General features: G+C 43.6%; 1 protein-coding gene across 1 annotated transcript in view; it reads right to left on the bottom strand.

Moving 5' to 3' along the window:
* The window catches only part of Prex2 (phosphatidylinositol-3,4,5-trisphosphate dependent Rac exchange factor 2), a 289,087-nt gene extending 270,131 nt beyond the window's left edge, over positions 1–18,956 (bottom strand). Inside the window, exon 1 of the mRNA XM_041667469.1 lies at positions 18,480–18,956. Coding sequence (XP_041523403.1) covers positions 18,480–18,596 — 117 coding nt within the window. The 5' untranslated portion in view covers positions 18,597–18,956. The remainder of the gene's footprint in view (positions 1–18,479) is intronic.
* Between the last annotated feature and the right edge of the window lie 410 nt (positions 18,957–19,366).

Genomic DNA, 19,366 nt, shown 5'->3' with positions numbered 1-19,366 from the left:
CACAACAAACACACCATACCTAATGATGACCATCCTAGGACAGAGTCTCTAGAAATACCAAAACATTTTAAGAATAACAGAAAATCTCCAAACCCTCCAAGTTCTTCTCCTGGGGGCCTCTAGTGTAGTTTGTGTTGCTGTGATAAACAGCATGACCAAATCAACTTAGGGAGGAAAGAATGGACTTGGTTTGTGGGTTACAGTCCCTCTTGGAAGGAACCCAAAGTAGGAGCTTGAAGCACAAACCAGGGAGGGTGGTCGCTAACTGGTTCCCTCCCTCTGATTGGTTCATGTTGCTTTTTATTACAACCTAGGTCAACCTTCCATGGGATCTACTGACCCTGTGGTGGACTAGGTCTTCCTATATTAATCATCAATCATGAAAATGTCCCATAGACATGCCCACAGACCAATCCCTCAGCCCAAGTTCCCTCTTCCAATATGGATCAAGTAGACGACCAAGATTAGCCACCACAGAAAGCAAACTGATGAAAACAGAAGGGAGATACCCTCACATAAGAAACAAAATAAGTATTAGGTGAATGTCTAGATGGGTGAGAGGAGAGGAGAAAAATAATCCTGTTTCTACAGTGAATTGTTAGACTATAGGAATCCAAGATTAAAATTAATCATTTTCTGAAGGTAAGAGACCAATGCTCCCCACTGTACTTATTCTCTTTTTTTTTAGTGCAGAGTCTCCCAGATTCTACCAGAGCACATGGCTATCTGATTAATCAGCACATTTTTCTGTTTCCTTTATAGCTGGTCTGGTCATGTTACAAAGGAATCTGACCACAAAGAGGGCAGTCGAAGTGACATGTGTAATTTCTGGGTCACATCCTTAAAGGGAATATTGCCCTCCACTTTGTCTCCTACCTCCCAACCCCTGAGGGTCAGGATTGAAAAGCATCTTGGCAAATAGGACAACTTCAACCATGCAGACAACAACAAAATTCAGTATCCTGCTTTCCTGCTGTTACTGTACATTGGAACCACCTGGAGAAGCTGTGCGACCAGGGAGCTGGATTCACTCTCTCCACACTCTGATTTCACTTGTTCTTGGCAGCTAGCAGGGCAGTAGAGGGAGGTAATCAAGATCTCTGAGTACCTTGATGCAGCCGAGCATCCTATGCTCCTGGACCACTATTAGGCAACAATGTCAAAATATTAACCAGATCCAAAGGAGGATGCAGAAAAGGTTATGGTGACTACATATGGCTTGTGCAAATGCATGCGCCCTTGACTGTTTAACCTGAGATAGTCTTACAAATATACACAATAAACACAGCATCCTACTAGTCTGAGAAAAGAATTACATGTACATACAGACTTCAAAAAATTAAAGCCCTATTCTTTTTCTTAAGAAAACCTTAAAGTATATCTGTAGGAAAACATTTAAACATTCAGTTTGGGTATAATCCCTGGAAACCAGGGCTGAACTAAAGATTGTTAAAGTTAGAAATAAACTAAAATATTATGATGATAAAAACATTCAGTTATGATATCATTGGGAGGTTTGGTCTTTCCTAAGGAGAAATGGAAGGGCAGTCGATCTGGGGAAGAGGGAGGTGGAGGGGCTGGGAGAAGGGGAGGGAGGGGAGGCTACAGTCAGTATGTATTGTATGAGAGAAGAATAAAAAAACAAAAACCAATTTGACAAGAATTGGAAAATTGGCCAGTTCACTGATGGTCTGAATAACTCAGTGAAAACGCAGAATCAGAATGTGATGAGCTGACAGCAGTTAAAGTCAAAATGGTGCATTTCATCGAACACAGAGAACCTGCCCTAAGACAAACAACGTCCATTTTCTTGTCCTGTCATCCCCAAGACGTGTCTTATAGTTCATGGTCAAACGGGGCTGCCTCTATACCTACCGTCACATCCTCATCCCAGGCAAGAAGGAATCAACATGAAAAGGGGAAAAAGAAAATTTCCCACCTTTCATTCCGTATTTAGAAACTACCTATTGTCACCTCTGTTCACAATCCCCAGCCACAAACTAAAAATATCTATATCATATCTACAAGGAAGTCTGCAAAATGAGATATGGCTTTCAGATATTTAAGTCTTACAAAGAGCTAAGTGTTTATCACTACAGAAGAAAAGAATAATGATTGTATAGGCAGTTGGGAGGCTTTTCCAGAGATTTTCATTAGGAAGAGGTACAAGAAAATGGAGCTGGACCTGCGTCTATACAATCAAAATAAACTGTGTGAAAATATAAAAATACATATGTTGCTACAAAAGATATAAAGGTACATTAAATTCCTATACAAGGTGAAGGCCCTCCTCACCCTTAGAACTGACATCTGAGGGATAGTGAATTAATACAATTACCATAGAATGCCGGCAAGGAACCAGCACATGGGTGAATGAATGCAGGATCATATTGCCTTTCCCTAGACCTCAGCCTTGTGATACAAACAGTAAGACATCTCGTAAAAAAGGAGAAGGACCATTTTAGGAATCCCAAGAAGCCCATTTTGGGGCAACAGTCACAAATAAGAAAAAGCTGAAATTCCAAGGGAACATGGAAACAAAGCCAATGTGAAGCATCACAAGGCTTTAAAGGAGACATCAACATTTCTTGCACAATCTCTGAAAATATGTCGCCATCTACAAAGCCTCTGGTCCTGGCAAGAAGACAACTTACAGAGATGACTCAAACAGCCACCCTGGCAGCTAAGCCGGATCCTGGGCCCTGTTGGACTCAGGGAGATAACATTTTTAAAGAGTAAAAAATGCACGTCATCAGCATTCTGTGTGGCTAAACTCCTGCTTATAAACCCAGAGAATATTTTATAGCCGTATTCTAAATTTAACCCTGCTGGAATCCTCTTGTAAGTATTGTACACTTTAACCTTTTCAAATGAAGGCTTTGCCTTTTCATGGAAAGAATGTATTTCGTATTAATGAGGAAACACAATGTCCTTGGCATAGATATTCTCCAGCAAAAATGCTCCCCTCCTTTGTTCACACCATGCTGAGCTACATGGTCAGGCAGGAAGACGACAAACTTACCCCCCCCCCAAAAAAAATCAAAGTCTGAAATCAAGGAACCCATTTAAATGATCAGTTTTCTTAACATTAAGTTTATTGAATTACTAGATAGAAATTGTTCACAAGAGTGAGAGGAAAGTAAGAAAAGATATTCATATCAGATGTCTCCAGATCCAAGTGTGATGCTCACTGCCGTGGGAAAACTGAACTGACAGCACCTTTTTTTTTGTTTTGCTTTTGTTGGTTTTGTTTTGTTTTTTGTTGTTTTGTTTTATTTTTCAAGACAGGATTTCTCTGTGTACTAGCTGTCCTGGAACTAGCTCTTGTAGACCAGGCTGGCCTCGAACTCCCAGAGATTTGTCTGCCTCTGCCTCCCAAGTGCTGGAATTAAAGGCCTGTGTCACTAATTTTCACATAGCAAATACAATTCTAGTTACATAGAAAGTTTGTGAATTAGTAAACCTCTTGGGAAATAATAAAAAATCCATCTATTATCAAAATTCAACACATAATAAATATAAGAACTGATTCCCAATTGTTGTAGGAGGCTGCTTGTCTGTAGCAGGAGGCCAATTGTTCATTCCTGGCTGCTCAGACCATGAAACAATCACTCAGAAACTATATTATTTAAATCACTGGTTGGCCAATCACTTAAGGACATAGCTCTTACATCCAGAATTAGCCAATCTCCATTATTTTATATTTTACCATGAGGCTCGTGGCCTACCGACAAGGTTCTAGTTGGCAGCTCACGTCTTTCCCCTCTGGCAGCTCCATCTCTTTTCTGTGACTCTGCCTTCTTTCTCACAGCATTCATTTTAGTTCTCCCCACCTAGCTCTACTCTTTTGCCCTATCACAGGCCAGGGCAGTTTCTTTATTCTTTAACCAATAAAAGCAACACATATACAAAGGACTTCCCATACCACCCAATGAAACAAATTTTACATCAAACTAATATGTAAAACCAGAGACATATGAATTTATTTGGTATTAACATTAAGTATATGGTTAAAGAACCACAATACATTGTTAAAAGTACTGAAAAACAATATAATCACACTAGTTGCCAGATAACTGATTTGAAAAAATTTGTGTATAGTTATGTATTTTTAAAGGATGTATGTGTGCATGTGTGCATGCGAGCGTGCGTGTGTGTGTCTGTGTGTCTTAGACTTCTGTTGGCATGATAATATAGCATGACCAAGGCAACTTTTAAAAGAAAAAAGTTTATTGGGGCCCATGGTTCCATCGTACTAGAGTCCATGATCACCATGGCAGGAAGCATGGCAGCAGGCAGACAGGCAGACAGGCAGGCATGGCACACTGGAGCAGTCACTGAGAGCTTGCATTCAAGTCCCAAGCATAAAACAGAGAGACAGAGCTAACTGGGAACAGTATAGCTTTTTGAAACCTCAAAGGCCACCCTAGTGACACACTTTCTCCAATAAGATCACACCTTCTAGTCCCCCCCAAACAGACGCACCAACTAGGGACCAAGCATTTAAATATGAGAGTCTATGGGGGCCATTCTCGTTCAAACCACCACAGCGTGTGTACACATGTTCATGTGTGTGAAGGAGGGCAATTATGCACATGCTAGGGCTTGTGTGCGGAAGTCATAGGACAACCATGGGTATCCCTCCTCTCCTCCTCCCACCTTGTTTAAGAATAGGTCTCTGCACTAGTTTTGAGTACATAAGCCAGGCTAGCTGGCCCTCGAGTTTCTGGGGGTCCTCCTGTCCCATCCTCCCACCTTCCCACAGAAGCTCTGGGGTTACATTCACTCGTAGTATCTGTCTCTGAGAATTCTAAGTCGGGGCTTGCACTTGAGCCATCTCAACAGGACAAATGTTTCACTTTTCAAGTAGCTACAACAATCCAGTCGATGCAAAACAACAGTTCTATTCCACCTGTACTAGGTTAAAAAAAATGTTTATCACTACTTACAAAAGATTCAACCTAGTCACCAACACACAATAGCTCAGAAAGGCTTAGTTCTTTACTTTAACTTCTAAATGCCTATGTTTTATTTTCTTAAGTCCCATTAAAGGGATAAATCTACAAAGACAGTCAGTCACATATATGCCGAAGCTCAGACAGCCAAGGTGAGTTTGCTTTCCTACTCCGCAATGTGCATCTTCAAATCTTTACTGTTCTCTCCAGGGCATCTCACCCTCTGCAAGCAAGCAAAGAGCCCAAACAGAGACAAACAAAACACTGGACAGAAAAGCAGTGTTTTAACTTCAGAGGGAAGAGAGACTACCAGGTAGAAACCTTCAATACACGACACCCTCACCCACCTACCCATCACCACCCCCACCCTCACACACCTACCACCCCCACCCACCCCACCCTCCACACATCCCCACCACCTACCTACCCCTGCCACCCACTCTACCCTCACCCCCACTAACTTCCTTCTTCCCTTGACCTCACACAGCATCCAATTCCTTCCTAGAACAAACCATCCTCTAGTCTCTTAGAAGGCCCTGGCCATCTCAGGACTTGGTTTTGTAAATTTCTGTACCAGGATTTATAGCTAAGTCACTGAACTCTCTGACCCCTGCTCTGGGCATGCACTCTACATTACAGTGTGGACTCCAGGCCTCACAGGTTGGACTCAGCTGCCCAGTTCCAGCTGCAGACAGAGGGAACAATTACACACTCCAGAGACAGCCTACTCTGTGCGCATTAGGAATGGTGCTTCAAAATGCTCTAAAATGGATATGGTCCGTGGCAGGAAGGCTTCTAAACTTTCGTTAATGTCCACCTCATCTTCCAGTGTGGCAGAGGCCCTCACCATGGCTCACCTGCATGTATCATTGCCTTCTGCCATGCCCGAGTTTTAGTAACATTTTGGTTAGTTATTGTTGTTCACTTTTGTTTCTTTGTTTGTTGACTTCCTTCTCCTTAACTTTATTTACCATCTTTAAAGATTTCCAGACGAAATCATCTCCTTATACAACATCCTGTTGGGATGTGAATGCAAAATGTCCTCCACAGGCTCATGACTCCTAACACTGGGTCCCTTCTTTAAAAGGCTGTGGAACCTTTAGGAGTTGAGGCCCCAGAGAAGAAAACCGGTGCTGGGGAAATGCCTTGAGAAATGCCTGTCCTCTGCCTTCAGACTGCTGGTGAAATGCAACCAGCAGCCTCCGACTCCAGCCACCATGCTCTTCCCCAGCAATATGGACCGCATTCCTTCAAACTGAAAGCCAAATGACCCATCCTCCATCCCTTGAGCTGGGAACTAGCAGAGATGTTTGGCTCTGCAGCAGAAAAGTAACTAGCATGGTTACTAACCATTCTTCTCTTCCATTTTACACCAAACACCCTGAAAAAAGTTTCCTCAGGTGCCACTATGTCTCCTCTCCACTCATTTTCTCTTTCGGACTTCTCTTCTGCCAACAAGATTCTTCCTTGAGAGAGGGGCAGCGGCGGCGGCGCCAGACGCACAGAGGCGCAGCGGCGGCAGCGCCAGACGCGGCGGAGCAGCGGCCAGACCCAAGCGGCTGGGACAGGCTTGCAATAAGGAGAGCAGATCGCCCTACTACAATTGAATCAAAGAGGTAGGCCTTTGGTTGGCCAGGTCACTGGCACAAGGGGAGCCTGGTCCTGTCCTGAAGATCCTTCGGAGGGGTGAGAGGGTTCTTGGCCTGCAGCAGGAACCACGAAAGAGAGTGAGGGCATTTTGTAAGCGGAGCCCTTGGCCAGCAGGGAAACCTGATCCGGTTTCTAAAGGATCCATTGGATAGGATCAATAGGAGGAGATGGGCAGGCGCCAAGGCAAGAACTCACCCAATAATCCGAAAAACAACATGAAAACATCAGAACCCAATGATCTTACAACAGAAGTATTTGAACAACCTAACACAGAAGAAGTGGAAAAAATCGACTTTATGAAGATAATAGAGTCCCTTAAACAACATGTAAAAAATGCCCTTATAGAAATGGATGAGAAGTATAACAAAAAGTTTGAAGAAATGAGTAAATACGTACATGATACCCTGGGAAACCAAGAAAAAACCATCAAACAGGTAATGGAAACAGTTCAAGAATTGAAAACTGAAATGAAGGCAAAGAAGAAAATACAAACTGAGGACCAGCTGGATATGGAAAATCTAGGCCAACGAGCAGAGTCTACAGAAACAAGCATAATCAATAGAATACAAGAGCTAGAAGAAAGACTCTCAGATGCTGAGGACACCATAGAGAAAATAAACGAACAGATCAAAGAAAACAGCAAAGCCAACAAATTCTCAACACAAAACATTCAGGAACTATGGGACACAATAAAAAAACCAAACCTAAGAATAATAGGAATAGAAGAAGGAGAAGAGTCACAGCTCAAAGGCTCAGAAAATATTTTCAACAAAATTATGGAAGAAAACTTTCCCAACTTAAAGAAAGATATTCATTTAAATATTCAAGAAGCATACAGAACACCAAACAGACTGGATCAAAGAAAAACATCTCCTCGCCATATAATAATCAAAACACAAAATATACAGGTTAAAGAAAGAATATTAAGAGCTGCAAAAGAAAAAGGGCAAGTAACTTATAAAGGTAAACCGATCAGACTTACACCTGACTTCTCGATGGAAACTATGAAAGCCAGAAGGTCCTGGATAGAGGTTCTGCAGAAGCTAAGAGACCATGGATGCAAACCCAAACTACTATACCCAGCCAAGCTATCGTTCACTATCAACGGAGAAAACAAGACATTCCAGGATAAGAACAAATTTAAACAATACGTAGCCACAAATCCAGCCCTACAGAAAGTAATAGAAGGAAAATCGCAACCCAAGGAATCCAACACTGCCAACACTGCCTACAATAACCCAGGCATCTAATGACCCTTCACAAGCACATCTCAAAGAAAGGAGACACACAATCTCTACTACCAAAACCAATAAGAATAACCGGAGTAAACAACCACTGGTCATTAATATCACTTAATATTAATGGGCTCAATTCACCTATAAAAAGGCACAGGCTAAAAGATTGGATACGAAAACAGGATCCAACATTCTGCTGTTTGCAAGAAACACATCTCAACCACAAAGACAGGCACCTACTCAGAGTAAAGGGTTGGGAAAGGGTGTTTCAAGCAAATGGTCCTAAGAAAAAAGCAGGTGTGGCCATACTAATTTCTAACAAAACTGACTTCAAACTAAAATCAATCAGAAGAGACCGAGACGGTCACTTTATACTCATAACAGGAACAATTCATCAGGAGGACGTCTCAATCCTGAATATATACGCCCCCAATATAAAAGCACCTACTTATGTAAAAGAAATATTACTAGAACTCAAGGCAGACATCAAACCACACACACTAGTAGTAGGAGACTTCAACACACCTCTCTCTCCAAGGGACAGGTCAATCAGACAGAAACCTAATAGAGAATTAAGAGAATTATTGGAGGTAATGAAGCAAATGGACTTAACAGACATCTATAGAACATTCCACCCAAATAGGAAAGAATATACCTTCTTCTCTGCAGCTCATGGAACCTTCTCAAAAATTGACCACATACTCGGAAACAAAGGAAACCTCCACAGATACAAAAAAATATCAGTGTCCACCTGTGTCTTATCAGATCATCACGGATTAAAGTTAGAAGGCAACAACCACGCTGCCCCCAAAAAACCGACAAACTCATGGAAACTGAACAGTCAACTACTGAACCACACCTGGGTCAAGGAAGAAATCAAGAAAGAAATTAAAGTCTTCCTTGAATTTAATGAAAATAAAGGGACAACATACTCAAACCTATGGGACACAATGAAAGCAGTGCTAAGAGGAAAGTTCATAGCACTAAGTGCCCACTTAAAGAAAACGGAGAATGCATACATTGGGGACTTAAAAACACACCTGAAAGCTCTAGAAAAAAAAGAAGCAGACGCGCCCAGGAGAAGTAGAAGACTGGAAACAATAAAACTGAGGGCTGAAATCAACAAAATAGAAACACAGAAAACAGTCCAAAGAATCAATGAAACAAAAAGCTGGTTCTTGGAGAAAATCAACAAGATTGACAAACCCCTATCCAAACTAATTAAACGACAGAGAGAGAACACGCAAATAAATAAGATCAGAAATGAAAAGGGGGACATAACCACAGACACAGAGGAAATTCAGAGAATCATTAGATCTTACTACAAAAGCCTGTATGCCACAAAACTGGAAAATACAAAAGAAATGGACATTTTTTTAAATAAGTATCATATACCAAAGCTAAACCAAGACCAGGTGAATGATCTAAATAGACCGGTTTCTCGCGAAGAATTAGAAATGGTTATCAAAAATCTCCCTTCGAAAAAAAGCCCAGGACCAGATGGTTTCAATGCAGAATTCTACCAGAACTTCCAAGAAGAATTAATACCTATACTCCTTAATGTATTTCACAATATAGAATCAGAAGAGTCATTGCCAAATTCCTTTTATGAAGCTACAGTTACCCTGATACCAAAACCACAAAAAGACCCAACCAAGAAAGAGAATTACAGACCGATCTCACTCATGAACATCGACGCAAAAATCTTCAATAAAATACTGGCAAACTGAATCCAAGAACACATAAGAAAAATTATCCATTATGATCAAGTAGGCTTCATCCCAGAGATGCAGGGCTGGTTCAACATACGCAAATCTATCAATGTAATCCACCATATAAATAAACTGAAAGAAAAAAACCATATGATCATTTCACTAGATGCGGAAAAAGCATTCGACAAAATTCAACACCCCTTTATGACAAAGGTCTTGGAGAGAATAGGGATACAAGGGTCCTACCTAAATATAATAAAAGCTATTTACAGCAAGCCAACAGCTAACATTAAATTAAACGGAGAAAAACTCAAAGCCATCCCTCTAAAATCAGGAACACGACAAGGATGTCCACTCTTGCCATACCTCTTCAATATAGTGCTTGAAATTCTAGCAATAGCAATAAGACAACATAAGGAGATCAAGGGGATTCGTATTGGAAAGGAAGAAGTTAAGCTTTCGTTATTTGCAGATGATATGATAGTGTACATAAGCGACCCCAAAAATTCTACCAAAGAACTCCTACAGCTGATAAACAGCTTTAGTAACGTGGCAGGATACAAGATCAACTCCAAAAAATCAGTTGCCTTCCTATACACCAAGGATAAGGAAGCAGAGAGGGAAATCAGAGAAGCATCACCTTTCACGATAGCCACAAATAGCATAAAATACCTTGGGGTAACCCTGACCAAGGAAGTGAAAGATCTACTTGACAAGAACTATAAGTCTTTGAAGAAAGAAATTGAAGAAGACACCAGAAAATGGAAAGACCTCCCTTGCTCTTGGATTGGGAGGACCAACATAGTAAAAATGGCAATTCTACCAAAAGCAATCTATAGATTCAATGCAATCCCCATCAAAATCCCATCAAAATTCTTCACAGATCTGGAGAAGACAATAATCAACTTTATATGGAAAAACAAAAAACCCAGGATAGCCAAAACAATCTTATACAATAAAGGTTTGTCTGGAGGCATTACCATCCCTGACTTCAAACTCTATTACAGAGCTACAGTATTGAAAACAGCTTGGTATTGGCATAAAAACAGAGAAGTCGACCAATGGAATCGAATAGAAGACCCTGACATTAACCCACAAACCTATGAACACCTGATCTTCGATAAAGGAGCTAAAAGTATACAATGGAAAAAAGAGAGCATCTTCAACAAATGGTGCTGGCAAAACTGGATGTCAATCTGTAGAAGAATGAAAATAGATCCATATCTATCACCATGCACAAAACTCAAATCCAAATGGATTAAAGACCTCAATATCAGTCCGAACACACTGAACCTGATAGAAGAGAAAGTGGGAAGTACTCTACAGCACATGGGCACAGGAGACCACTTCCTATGTATAACCCCAGCAGCACAGACACTAAGGGCATCATTGAATAAATGGGACTTCCTGAGGCTGAGAAGCTTCTGTAAAGCAAAGGACACTGTCACTAAGACAAAAAGACAACCCACTGACTGGGAGAAGATCTTCACCAACCCTGCAACTGACAAAGGTTTGATCTCCAAAATATATAAAGAACTCAAGAAACTAGACCGTAAAAGGCTAATCAACCCAATTATAAAATGGGGCACTGATCTGAACAGAGAATTCTCAACAGAAGAACTTCAAATGGCCAAAAGACACTTAAGGTCATGCTCAACTTCCTTAGCGATCAGGGAAATGCAAATCAAGACAACTTTAAGATACCACCTTACACCTGTCAGAATGGCTAAAATAAAAAACACCAATGATAGCCTTTGCTGGAGAGGTTGTGGAGAAAGGGGTACACTCACCCATTGCTGGTGGGAATGCAAACTTGTGCAACCACTCTGGAAAGCAGTGTTTCGGTTTCTCAGGAAATTCGGGATCAACCTACCCCTGGATCCAGCAATACCACTCTTGGGAATATACCCAAGAGAGGCCCTATCATACAACAAAAGTATATGCTCAACTATGTTCATGGCAGCATTGTTTGTAATAGCCAGAACCTGGAAACAACCTAGATGCCCTTCAACGGAAGAATGGATGAAGAAAGTATGGAATATATACATATTAGAGTATTACTCAGCAGTAAAAAACAAGGACTTCTTGAATTTTGCATACAAATGGATGGAAATAGAAAACACTATCCTGAGTGAGGTAAGCCAGACCCAAAAAGAGGAACATGGGATGTACTCACTCATATTTGGTTTCTAGCCATAAATAAAGGACATTGAGCCTATAATTCATGTTCCTAGAGAAGCTAAATAAGGTGAATCCAAAGACAAACACATAGGCATCCTCAGGAATATTAACCTTCATCAGGCGATGAAAGGAGACAGAGACAGAGACCCACACGGGAGCACCGGACAGAAATCTCAAGGTCCAAATCAGGAGCAGAAGGAGACGGAGCACGAGCAAGGAACTCAGGACCACGAGGGGTGCACCCACACACTAAGACAATGGGGATGTTCTATTGGGATCTCACCAAGGCCAGCGGGCCTAGGTCTGAAAAAGCATGGGATAAATCCGGACTAGCTGAACATAGCGGACAATGAGGAATACTGAGAATTCAAGAACAATTGCAGTGGGTTTTTGATCCTACTGCACGTACTGGCTTTGTGGGAGCCTAGGCAGTTTGAATGCTCACCTTACGAGACCTAGATAGAGGTGGGCAGTCCTTGGGCTTCCCACAGGTCAGGGAACCCTGATTGCTCTTCGAGCAGATGAGGGGGGGGGACTTGATCGGGGGAGGGGGAGGGAAATGGGAAGCGGTTGTGGGGACGAGGCAGAAATCCTTAATAAATAAATAAATTAAAAAAAAAAGATTCTTCCTTGACACTAGAGAACACAGCACTCACTTACACACTCTTCTGTGTCTATCCCTGTCCCTACCCTTACCCCCATCCCAACCCCTACCCCACCTTCCCACATCTTCCTTCACCTTCCTCTGGGTTCTTTGTTTCTGTCTTCAATGGCCAAAGTCAGCGACGCACCCTACACTTACTTTGAACAGTGGCTCCAGCTAAACGTCCAAAACCAAATCCATTTTCCTCCTCCTCACACTGTTCTCTCCCTTGAATTTTACTTTTCAATTCATGGCTCTACCCATCTACCCATGGCACCTGCAGACCCAGCAGCACTGCCCTATGTCCTCCATCCCACTTCACATTCCCTTCTTAGTGCACACAATGGTTTCACCCCAGAATTGCCCTATTGCTGTTGTGTGCTTGGTTTTTGTTTGTTTGCTTTGAGGTTTGCTGCTGCTGTTGTTGTTGTTTGGTTTTTCAAGGCAGAGTTTCTCTGTGTAACAGCCCTGGATGTCCTGGAACTCACTCTGTAGACCAGGCTGGCCTTGAACTCACAGAGATCTGCCTGCTGAGTGATGGGAATAAAGGCGTGTGCCACCACTGCCCCACATGAGTGCTTGGGCTTTTTGTGGGTTTATTTGCAAGGTTGTTTTTTGGTGTTTTGCTGCTGTTGTTTGTTAGTTTTTAATCATCTCTGTTCCTTCCATCTTACATGAGACATTGTAGGTTTGTTACGGGAACTAACGCAATGGAAAAAATAGCTAATGGATAACCTCTTGTTTCTCAACTCTGTGGGCAGATTCTCTTTCTAAGAAACAAAACTCAACCCTATAGATACTATTCTTATACCAACGGCATCACTCTATGCTAGGGTACATAGTTGAAACCAACAGTCTAAATGACAACCTCTATAAAAAACATAGTCTCTGACTTATCACATGTTGGTTGCTGGTGTCATGCCTCCCCAACACACTGTTAGGAGAATCACAAGTACTCAAAGACCCCAGGGGTCAGCTATGAGTCTCATCCAGGAAGATTATAAAGGAGAACTTTAATCTCAAAGCTTAGGAGCCAAACAGGCCCGGACAGCAGTCCCACCTCAAAGGGAACCCAAATATCTGTCTCTCACGATCTAGATAATGCTATTGTTTCCTGAAACCTCTGTGGTTACTGACCAGTGCTCTCCCTCAGCAAACAGTACCAACTTAGCTAAACTTCTAACCTGTGTCAGATGGAAAGGATTAAGAAGGAGACTTTGCTGTCAGACATGCTTTGAGACTAACACATTGAGGGAAGGAGTAAAGGGGAGAAGGAATCAAGTCTACAAATGAAACCCTGACCCATACTCGGTGCCTTGCCATTCTCTGAACGGCTCACCCAGTGTCCCTTCACGGTTGATCTTTAATGCCTATAGTTACTGTAGGAACACTTAAGAATGGAACTTTCCTCCAACTGGACTAACTTATTTCATCTCCACCAGGAACCACAAAGCATGCAAGACTTTTTATCTCCAATCATAATGAGGGGGCAGCATTGCCAGGGTGCCACACCAATGCCACAACACAATGCCTCTCCTGGGGGACAAACAGTTCTCCCCCTAATCTAGCAGTCCTATTCATCCTTCAGGGGACAGCTCTGCTACCACTAATAGAAAACTGCCCTTACTCCTAGACTGAGTGTGTCCCTCGCCGCCTCTATGACACTTCTCATACGGGTCTAATATTAGGACTCAACACACAACTCCAATTATCTGTGCATTCTTCCTTTTTCTTCCAATAAATATGTTTAACTTCTGTTTATATCTCCAGTACCTAACATAAACAGCATTTGTCTTCTCAGTCTGTTGTAGGGAGCGGAGGAAGCTCTGAACAAATGTGTATTTTGATGTGGGAAGGCCACATCAAGCACCCGAAGACCAGCTGGCCCATGGAAAATTGGCAAAGTCATTGTCCATATGGCCAGGCTTAAGAGAAATGGCAAAGCTTTTCGGGACTCCCAATATGAGTGTTTACGAAGGATGGATCAATGTGGGCAAGACTAATAACTATGGCATTCTCCTCCTGGATGGTACTGAAGCCATCTCTCCTCCAGAGACCTCCCACTGAGATGAGCTAACCACTCCCCCATGCTATACCTAATAATGAGGTTCCAGGTTTTGGGGGGTGGCTGGGGTAGGAGTAGGAGAACCTCCCCTGATCCCAGCTTCACTGTATGGGTGCCACTTCTTCATTCTCTCAGAGCCCTTAGTAAAGGTTCCAGTACCCAGGTTGCACAGGGCCAGGCAGGCTGTCCAGTTGAAATACTGGATTGGTAGTTTAAACCAAAACATATTGCCCCAAACGTCTGAATATGAAAAGTTCTGGATCAGAACCGCTCCTTGATCTGCAAACGGCCCCCTCCTCTCCGTGTCCTCCTGTGGTCTGGCCTCCGCACATAGGCATGCATGCTAGTGCCTCTGTGTGTGCTCAAATCACCTCTTCTGAGAACCCAATCCCTCCGAGCAGGACTTTCCCAACAGCCTCATTTTAACTTGTTTCCATCCTTTAAAGCCTTTTAACACAGCGTTAAGACTTCAAAAGATGAATCTAGGGGATGAAGGAAGATAACTTGGTCCATAACACAGGATTAGGAACAAGGTGTCCAATCAGCACACACTGGCCTGGAAGAACCAGCCTGGACTAGGAAAGATTGTTTGCAGGTGCGTTTTCATTATCCTTTGCTTGCCTGGCCCGTTTGCTTTCATGAGTTCCTACAAGTGACAAAGCTCACACAGGAAGTAAACAAACCCTCCAGATTCTTTGGGCACGGATCATCTAGATAAAAAATGGCATACCCAACTGCTTTTGTAAAGGCACAAATAATAACACGGGGGGGGGGGGGGCAAGGCAGGCAGCCTCAGGCCATAACACTCAGATCCCCCTCACTACTCCTGAGCCCCCCCCCCACCGAGCTCCAGAGAGCACCAATGGAAGAAGCTAAGAAGCAAATGTTTAGTGAGAACTGTAAGGCACCACATAAATGATGGTGGCTATTGCATGAAATAAAAAGTTTTCTCAGCACCTTACCGATAACTGGGTATAAAGAATACCATGAATAAGGCCACTGGTGAGCCAGCTCAGCAGGAAAAATATTGGACTGCCAAGTCTGATGCCTTGAAATAACAGAATTAGATGCCCCAAACCCACATGGTGGAAAGAAACAACCAACTGCTTCAAGTTGTCGTCTGACCCCACAAGAGGACTTATCAATGGGGACACATGCATACATACACACAGAGACACAAAATAAACAAATATATACACATCTGTATACATACATACATTAATTTGAAAAAAGAACACCATGCCAAAAGACCCAGAAACACAGAAGCATAGAAGAATAAGAAAAGGATTTTTTTTTACTATGATGGCAACCTATATCCCTCGCTCTGTGTAATATCAGCAGAAGGAACACAAACCACTTAATATAATTTTCAGATCACAGCCAAATCTGATACACTGTCTCCTCAGGTACAGAACCACTAAGAAATGCTATCATTTCACTTTCTTAAATATATACTAGTGAGCCCAAAGAAGCCTGAGAATTTGAGGAATAATTGACGTTACACAGACAGGTCTCACGTTTTGGGATATCAAAGCCTGAACAGGAAACAGGTACCAAAGCCATTTATTTCTGTAAGATGCAAAACGCAAAGTCCTTGCCTCATGAGCCCATAGCAGGGCATAGCAGTGCCCTACAACATGCCAGGAACAATTCCAGCTCACATCTACTTCTCCCTGGGATTAGAAATGCCACTCCTTGTGGCCTTCACAGGTGTCCCAGTCTATACAATAACTTCCATGGTCACCCTGCTGCAATACCACAGGTCCACTGAGAAACAGCTATATATTTTTTCAGGACCAGTGGAACATGAAGTAGGAGGACCCCCTGTTCAAAAGTCAGGGAGGAAAAGGCTAGCAAAGGTGCAGAAATGCAGGATTGGTTCTCTTTCATGGACCTCCGAGGGTCTTGCTCTATTGCTCCATTGATGTCACACGCAAAGCCAACGTGGAAGGATAACACTGGTAAGAATTTCAAGATGGTGGAGGCCAGACCTTAAACCAAGTAAGGACCATTCCGCGCACAAAGCCTTAAGTCACAGGGATGCACACATATACACACGGGTGTGCACAGGACACACACCTGAAAGTACCCAGTGTCTCCTATCCCAGTCCACTCACTCTATGATCCTACACCATGCCATGGACTGAAAAGCTGAAGCAAGCCACACCAACTGTTGCCCACACTGGGACATTAGACACTGGCTCTTAGTTCTACGGAGCCACTAATCTGGACATGGTTTCCAGTGTTTCTCATTAAGCACAAACTTTCATTTCCCAGGCAAAAACAAGAAAGAAAATTCAAGCACATTAGGTCACTCTCTGCCTTCTTATCTATACAGAATTAAAGACGAAAACGTCTTCCCTTTTTACCCCCTTAAATGCTTTCTTAAATGTGCCAGTGATGTCGTGACAAGACAGTCACCAAGTGAGACGATTCGGTCATATTCTACCACAAGAGTCCTTACTATTACAAAACTCCAAAATGCCATGTCAATTTTATAAAATTGGCAGCACATTTCTTTCTTTTTTGATTTTCTGAGACAGGGCTTCTCTAGGAAACCCTGGCTGACCTGAAATTCACTCTGTAGACAGACTGGCTTCGAACTCATATTAGCCTCTCTCTGCCTGCCAAGTGCTGGGACTAAGAGCCTGTGCCACTATGCCCGGTGAAAACTGGCATTTTAAATAAAAATCAACAAGTCAGTTTTTGAGACAGGGCCGAATTCTTGCCTATTTCTGCCATTTAGCATTGGCAGTCTCCCTACCCATCTATTTTCAGAAAGGTTGTCTCTAAGAAATGACTCACTTCACATCCAAAGACTTAGTTCCCAACAAAGTTCCATGAAAGTCAAATTTGAAGCCACTAAAAGTTAAACCTCCCTAAAACATGCTCTTGTCCGTAAACGCTACATGATCACGTACAGTGACCCTACCCATCACCAGCTACCAGGGTATTCTTTAACACCAGTGCCTCCTCCAAGAATGTGGGCCCCCCAGGCTTGGAGAAACTGAATTTGAGAGGTCAACCTGTGTGTTTTGCATCTTCCGAGACATTGTTCTTTCCTTCCTAACACAGAGTGAATTTCTACACGGTGACCGCAAGCACAAACCAATCTCGGGAGGAAGTTCGGTACTTGAAACATTTCCCTCGGAACCTAGGGGGTGTGGAACACAGCTATGAAAGGGGGAAGTTTGAGGGTCTGGCAGGGTTTGGGAAGCTAACCCCTTCCTGGAAGGATGCCCTCTCACTCAGGTTATCAGGATGCAATAGGACTGACTATAAATTTCTTTCTCCCAGTTAGCGAAGAAAATTCCGTTTTTACGTGACTTCTCAGGAGTTCAGATTCCCAGTTTCTCCTCTCCTGTCTGAAACTGAATGAAATGCTTTTGGAATAGAATTCCAGTGACCTGGAGACACCTCCTGCTCAGTCTATGAAATCCTGAAGTTGTCCGACACAAAGCGAGTTTTAGGACCCGGCTCTCAAGGGGGTCGGTGTGCACAGGGGACCGGGAACCAAGAGTAGGGCAGATTCAAACCAAGAGAAAGGAGCTTGGAGGGAGGGAGGACGGGCGCGCACATGCGGCTTTAATATGCAACAGCTGCCAGGGATGGTGACCCTGCTGCTCTTTCTCTTCCACCACCACCCTCAGAATCCAACGTTTCAATGATTATACCTAAAGGGACTTCACTGCTGTTGATCTAATAACCGAGTCCAGCTTCACCACGTTCAAGGACTTTTTAAACTGTGTGTACCTGAAGATAGCAAATGTAAGCAGGAAACCAAGGCTTTTAAACAAAATATGAATGGAGAGAAAGGGAGAATAAAGAAAATGATACAATGAAATTAGCCCTGGGAGATAGATCAAGAAAATTGAACGCAGATGGGACAGGTTAACTTCTCCCACGCGAGTTCTTGGCCACTGTGTGGATGTTCAGCCAGGAGCCCATCCTGGGGTCCCCGCGCCACACGTACGGGTGCCCTGTGCTGGCGCAGACAATGCTCCAGACCTGGTGCCCTGTGTGGGGCCGGTCACTCACCGACACCAGGAACTCCAGCGTGCCCACGTAGTCGCGCTCGGTCTTCTGCAGCTCACTGAGCACGCACACGCGCAGACGAAGCTGCTTGTCCGCGTCCTTGGCACTCTCGTCGCTCATGGTGGCCGGCCGGGCGCGGGGCTGGGGGCAAGTGCGCTGCCCCGCGCCTGCTGCCGCCTCTGCTGCCCTCAAAGTTGCCGCCTCCGCGGAGTCTGAGCGGGACGCGCAGCTTCACATGTTGGCCCGAGGCCGGGGCGTGGGCAGAGGAGGCTGCTCGAGCTGCGACACGCGCGCGGGAGGCGCGGGACTCGGAGCAGGACACTCCCGGGAGAGCCGGATCCCGGCCCGGCCCGCCGCTCTGGCCTCACGCGGCCCCAACCCGAGGGGAGGCGGCTCCGGCAGTCACAGCGGTGACTTGGACATCAATCAAATGTTTCAATCCATGTGACTCCGACCCTTTACCCTTAGCCAAATCTCAGGAAAAAGGAAACACAACCCTGGGGAAGTGTATCGTGCCAGCTAACTAAACACACACACACACACACACACACACACACACACACACACACACACACACACGAACGGAACTAATCCGAGGTTCCCAAACCTAGGAGGACACTTGTGAGACAGCTCTGGGGCTGCTCCTGGGAATCCCGCCCATTGTTTAGCTTTAATGTGTTTTGCACCAAGTCTGAAAGCAAAGAAACAAGTCCCCGCGGTTACATAACTGCTTGGGAACAAAAACAACCACAGCATTGACCCTCCCGCGTTTGACAAGGAACACATTGATTTTTGGTTTTAGTTAGTACAAAACAGGTTTGGTTTAAAAAAAAAAAAAGCAACCAATATTATTTCACAGGTCAGACAAGCTTTTGTCGAGGCTGGGAATG

The sequence above is a fragment of the Microtus oregoni genome, unplaced genomic scaffold (genome assembly GCF_018167655.1).
Source record: "Microtus oregoni isolate MIOR12 unplaced genomic scaffold, Mior012 000017F_ref0000208, whole genome shotgun sequence".
Taxonomy (NCBI): domain Eukaryota; kingdom Metazoa; phylum Chordata; class Mammalia; order Rodentia; family Cricetidae; genus Microtus; species Microtus oregoni.
The sequence above is the reverse complement of the archived record's forward strand: the minus strand, read 5'-3'. Positions and strand labels throughout refer to the sequence as shown.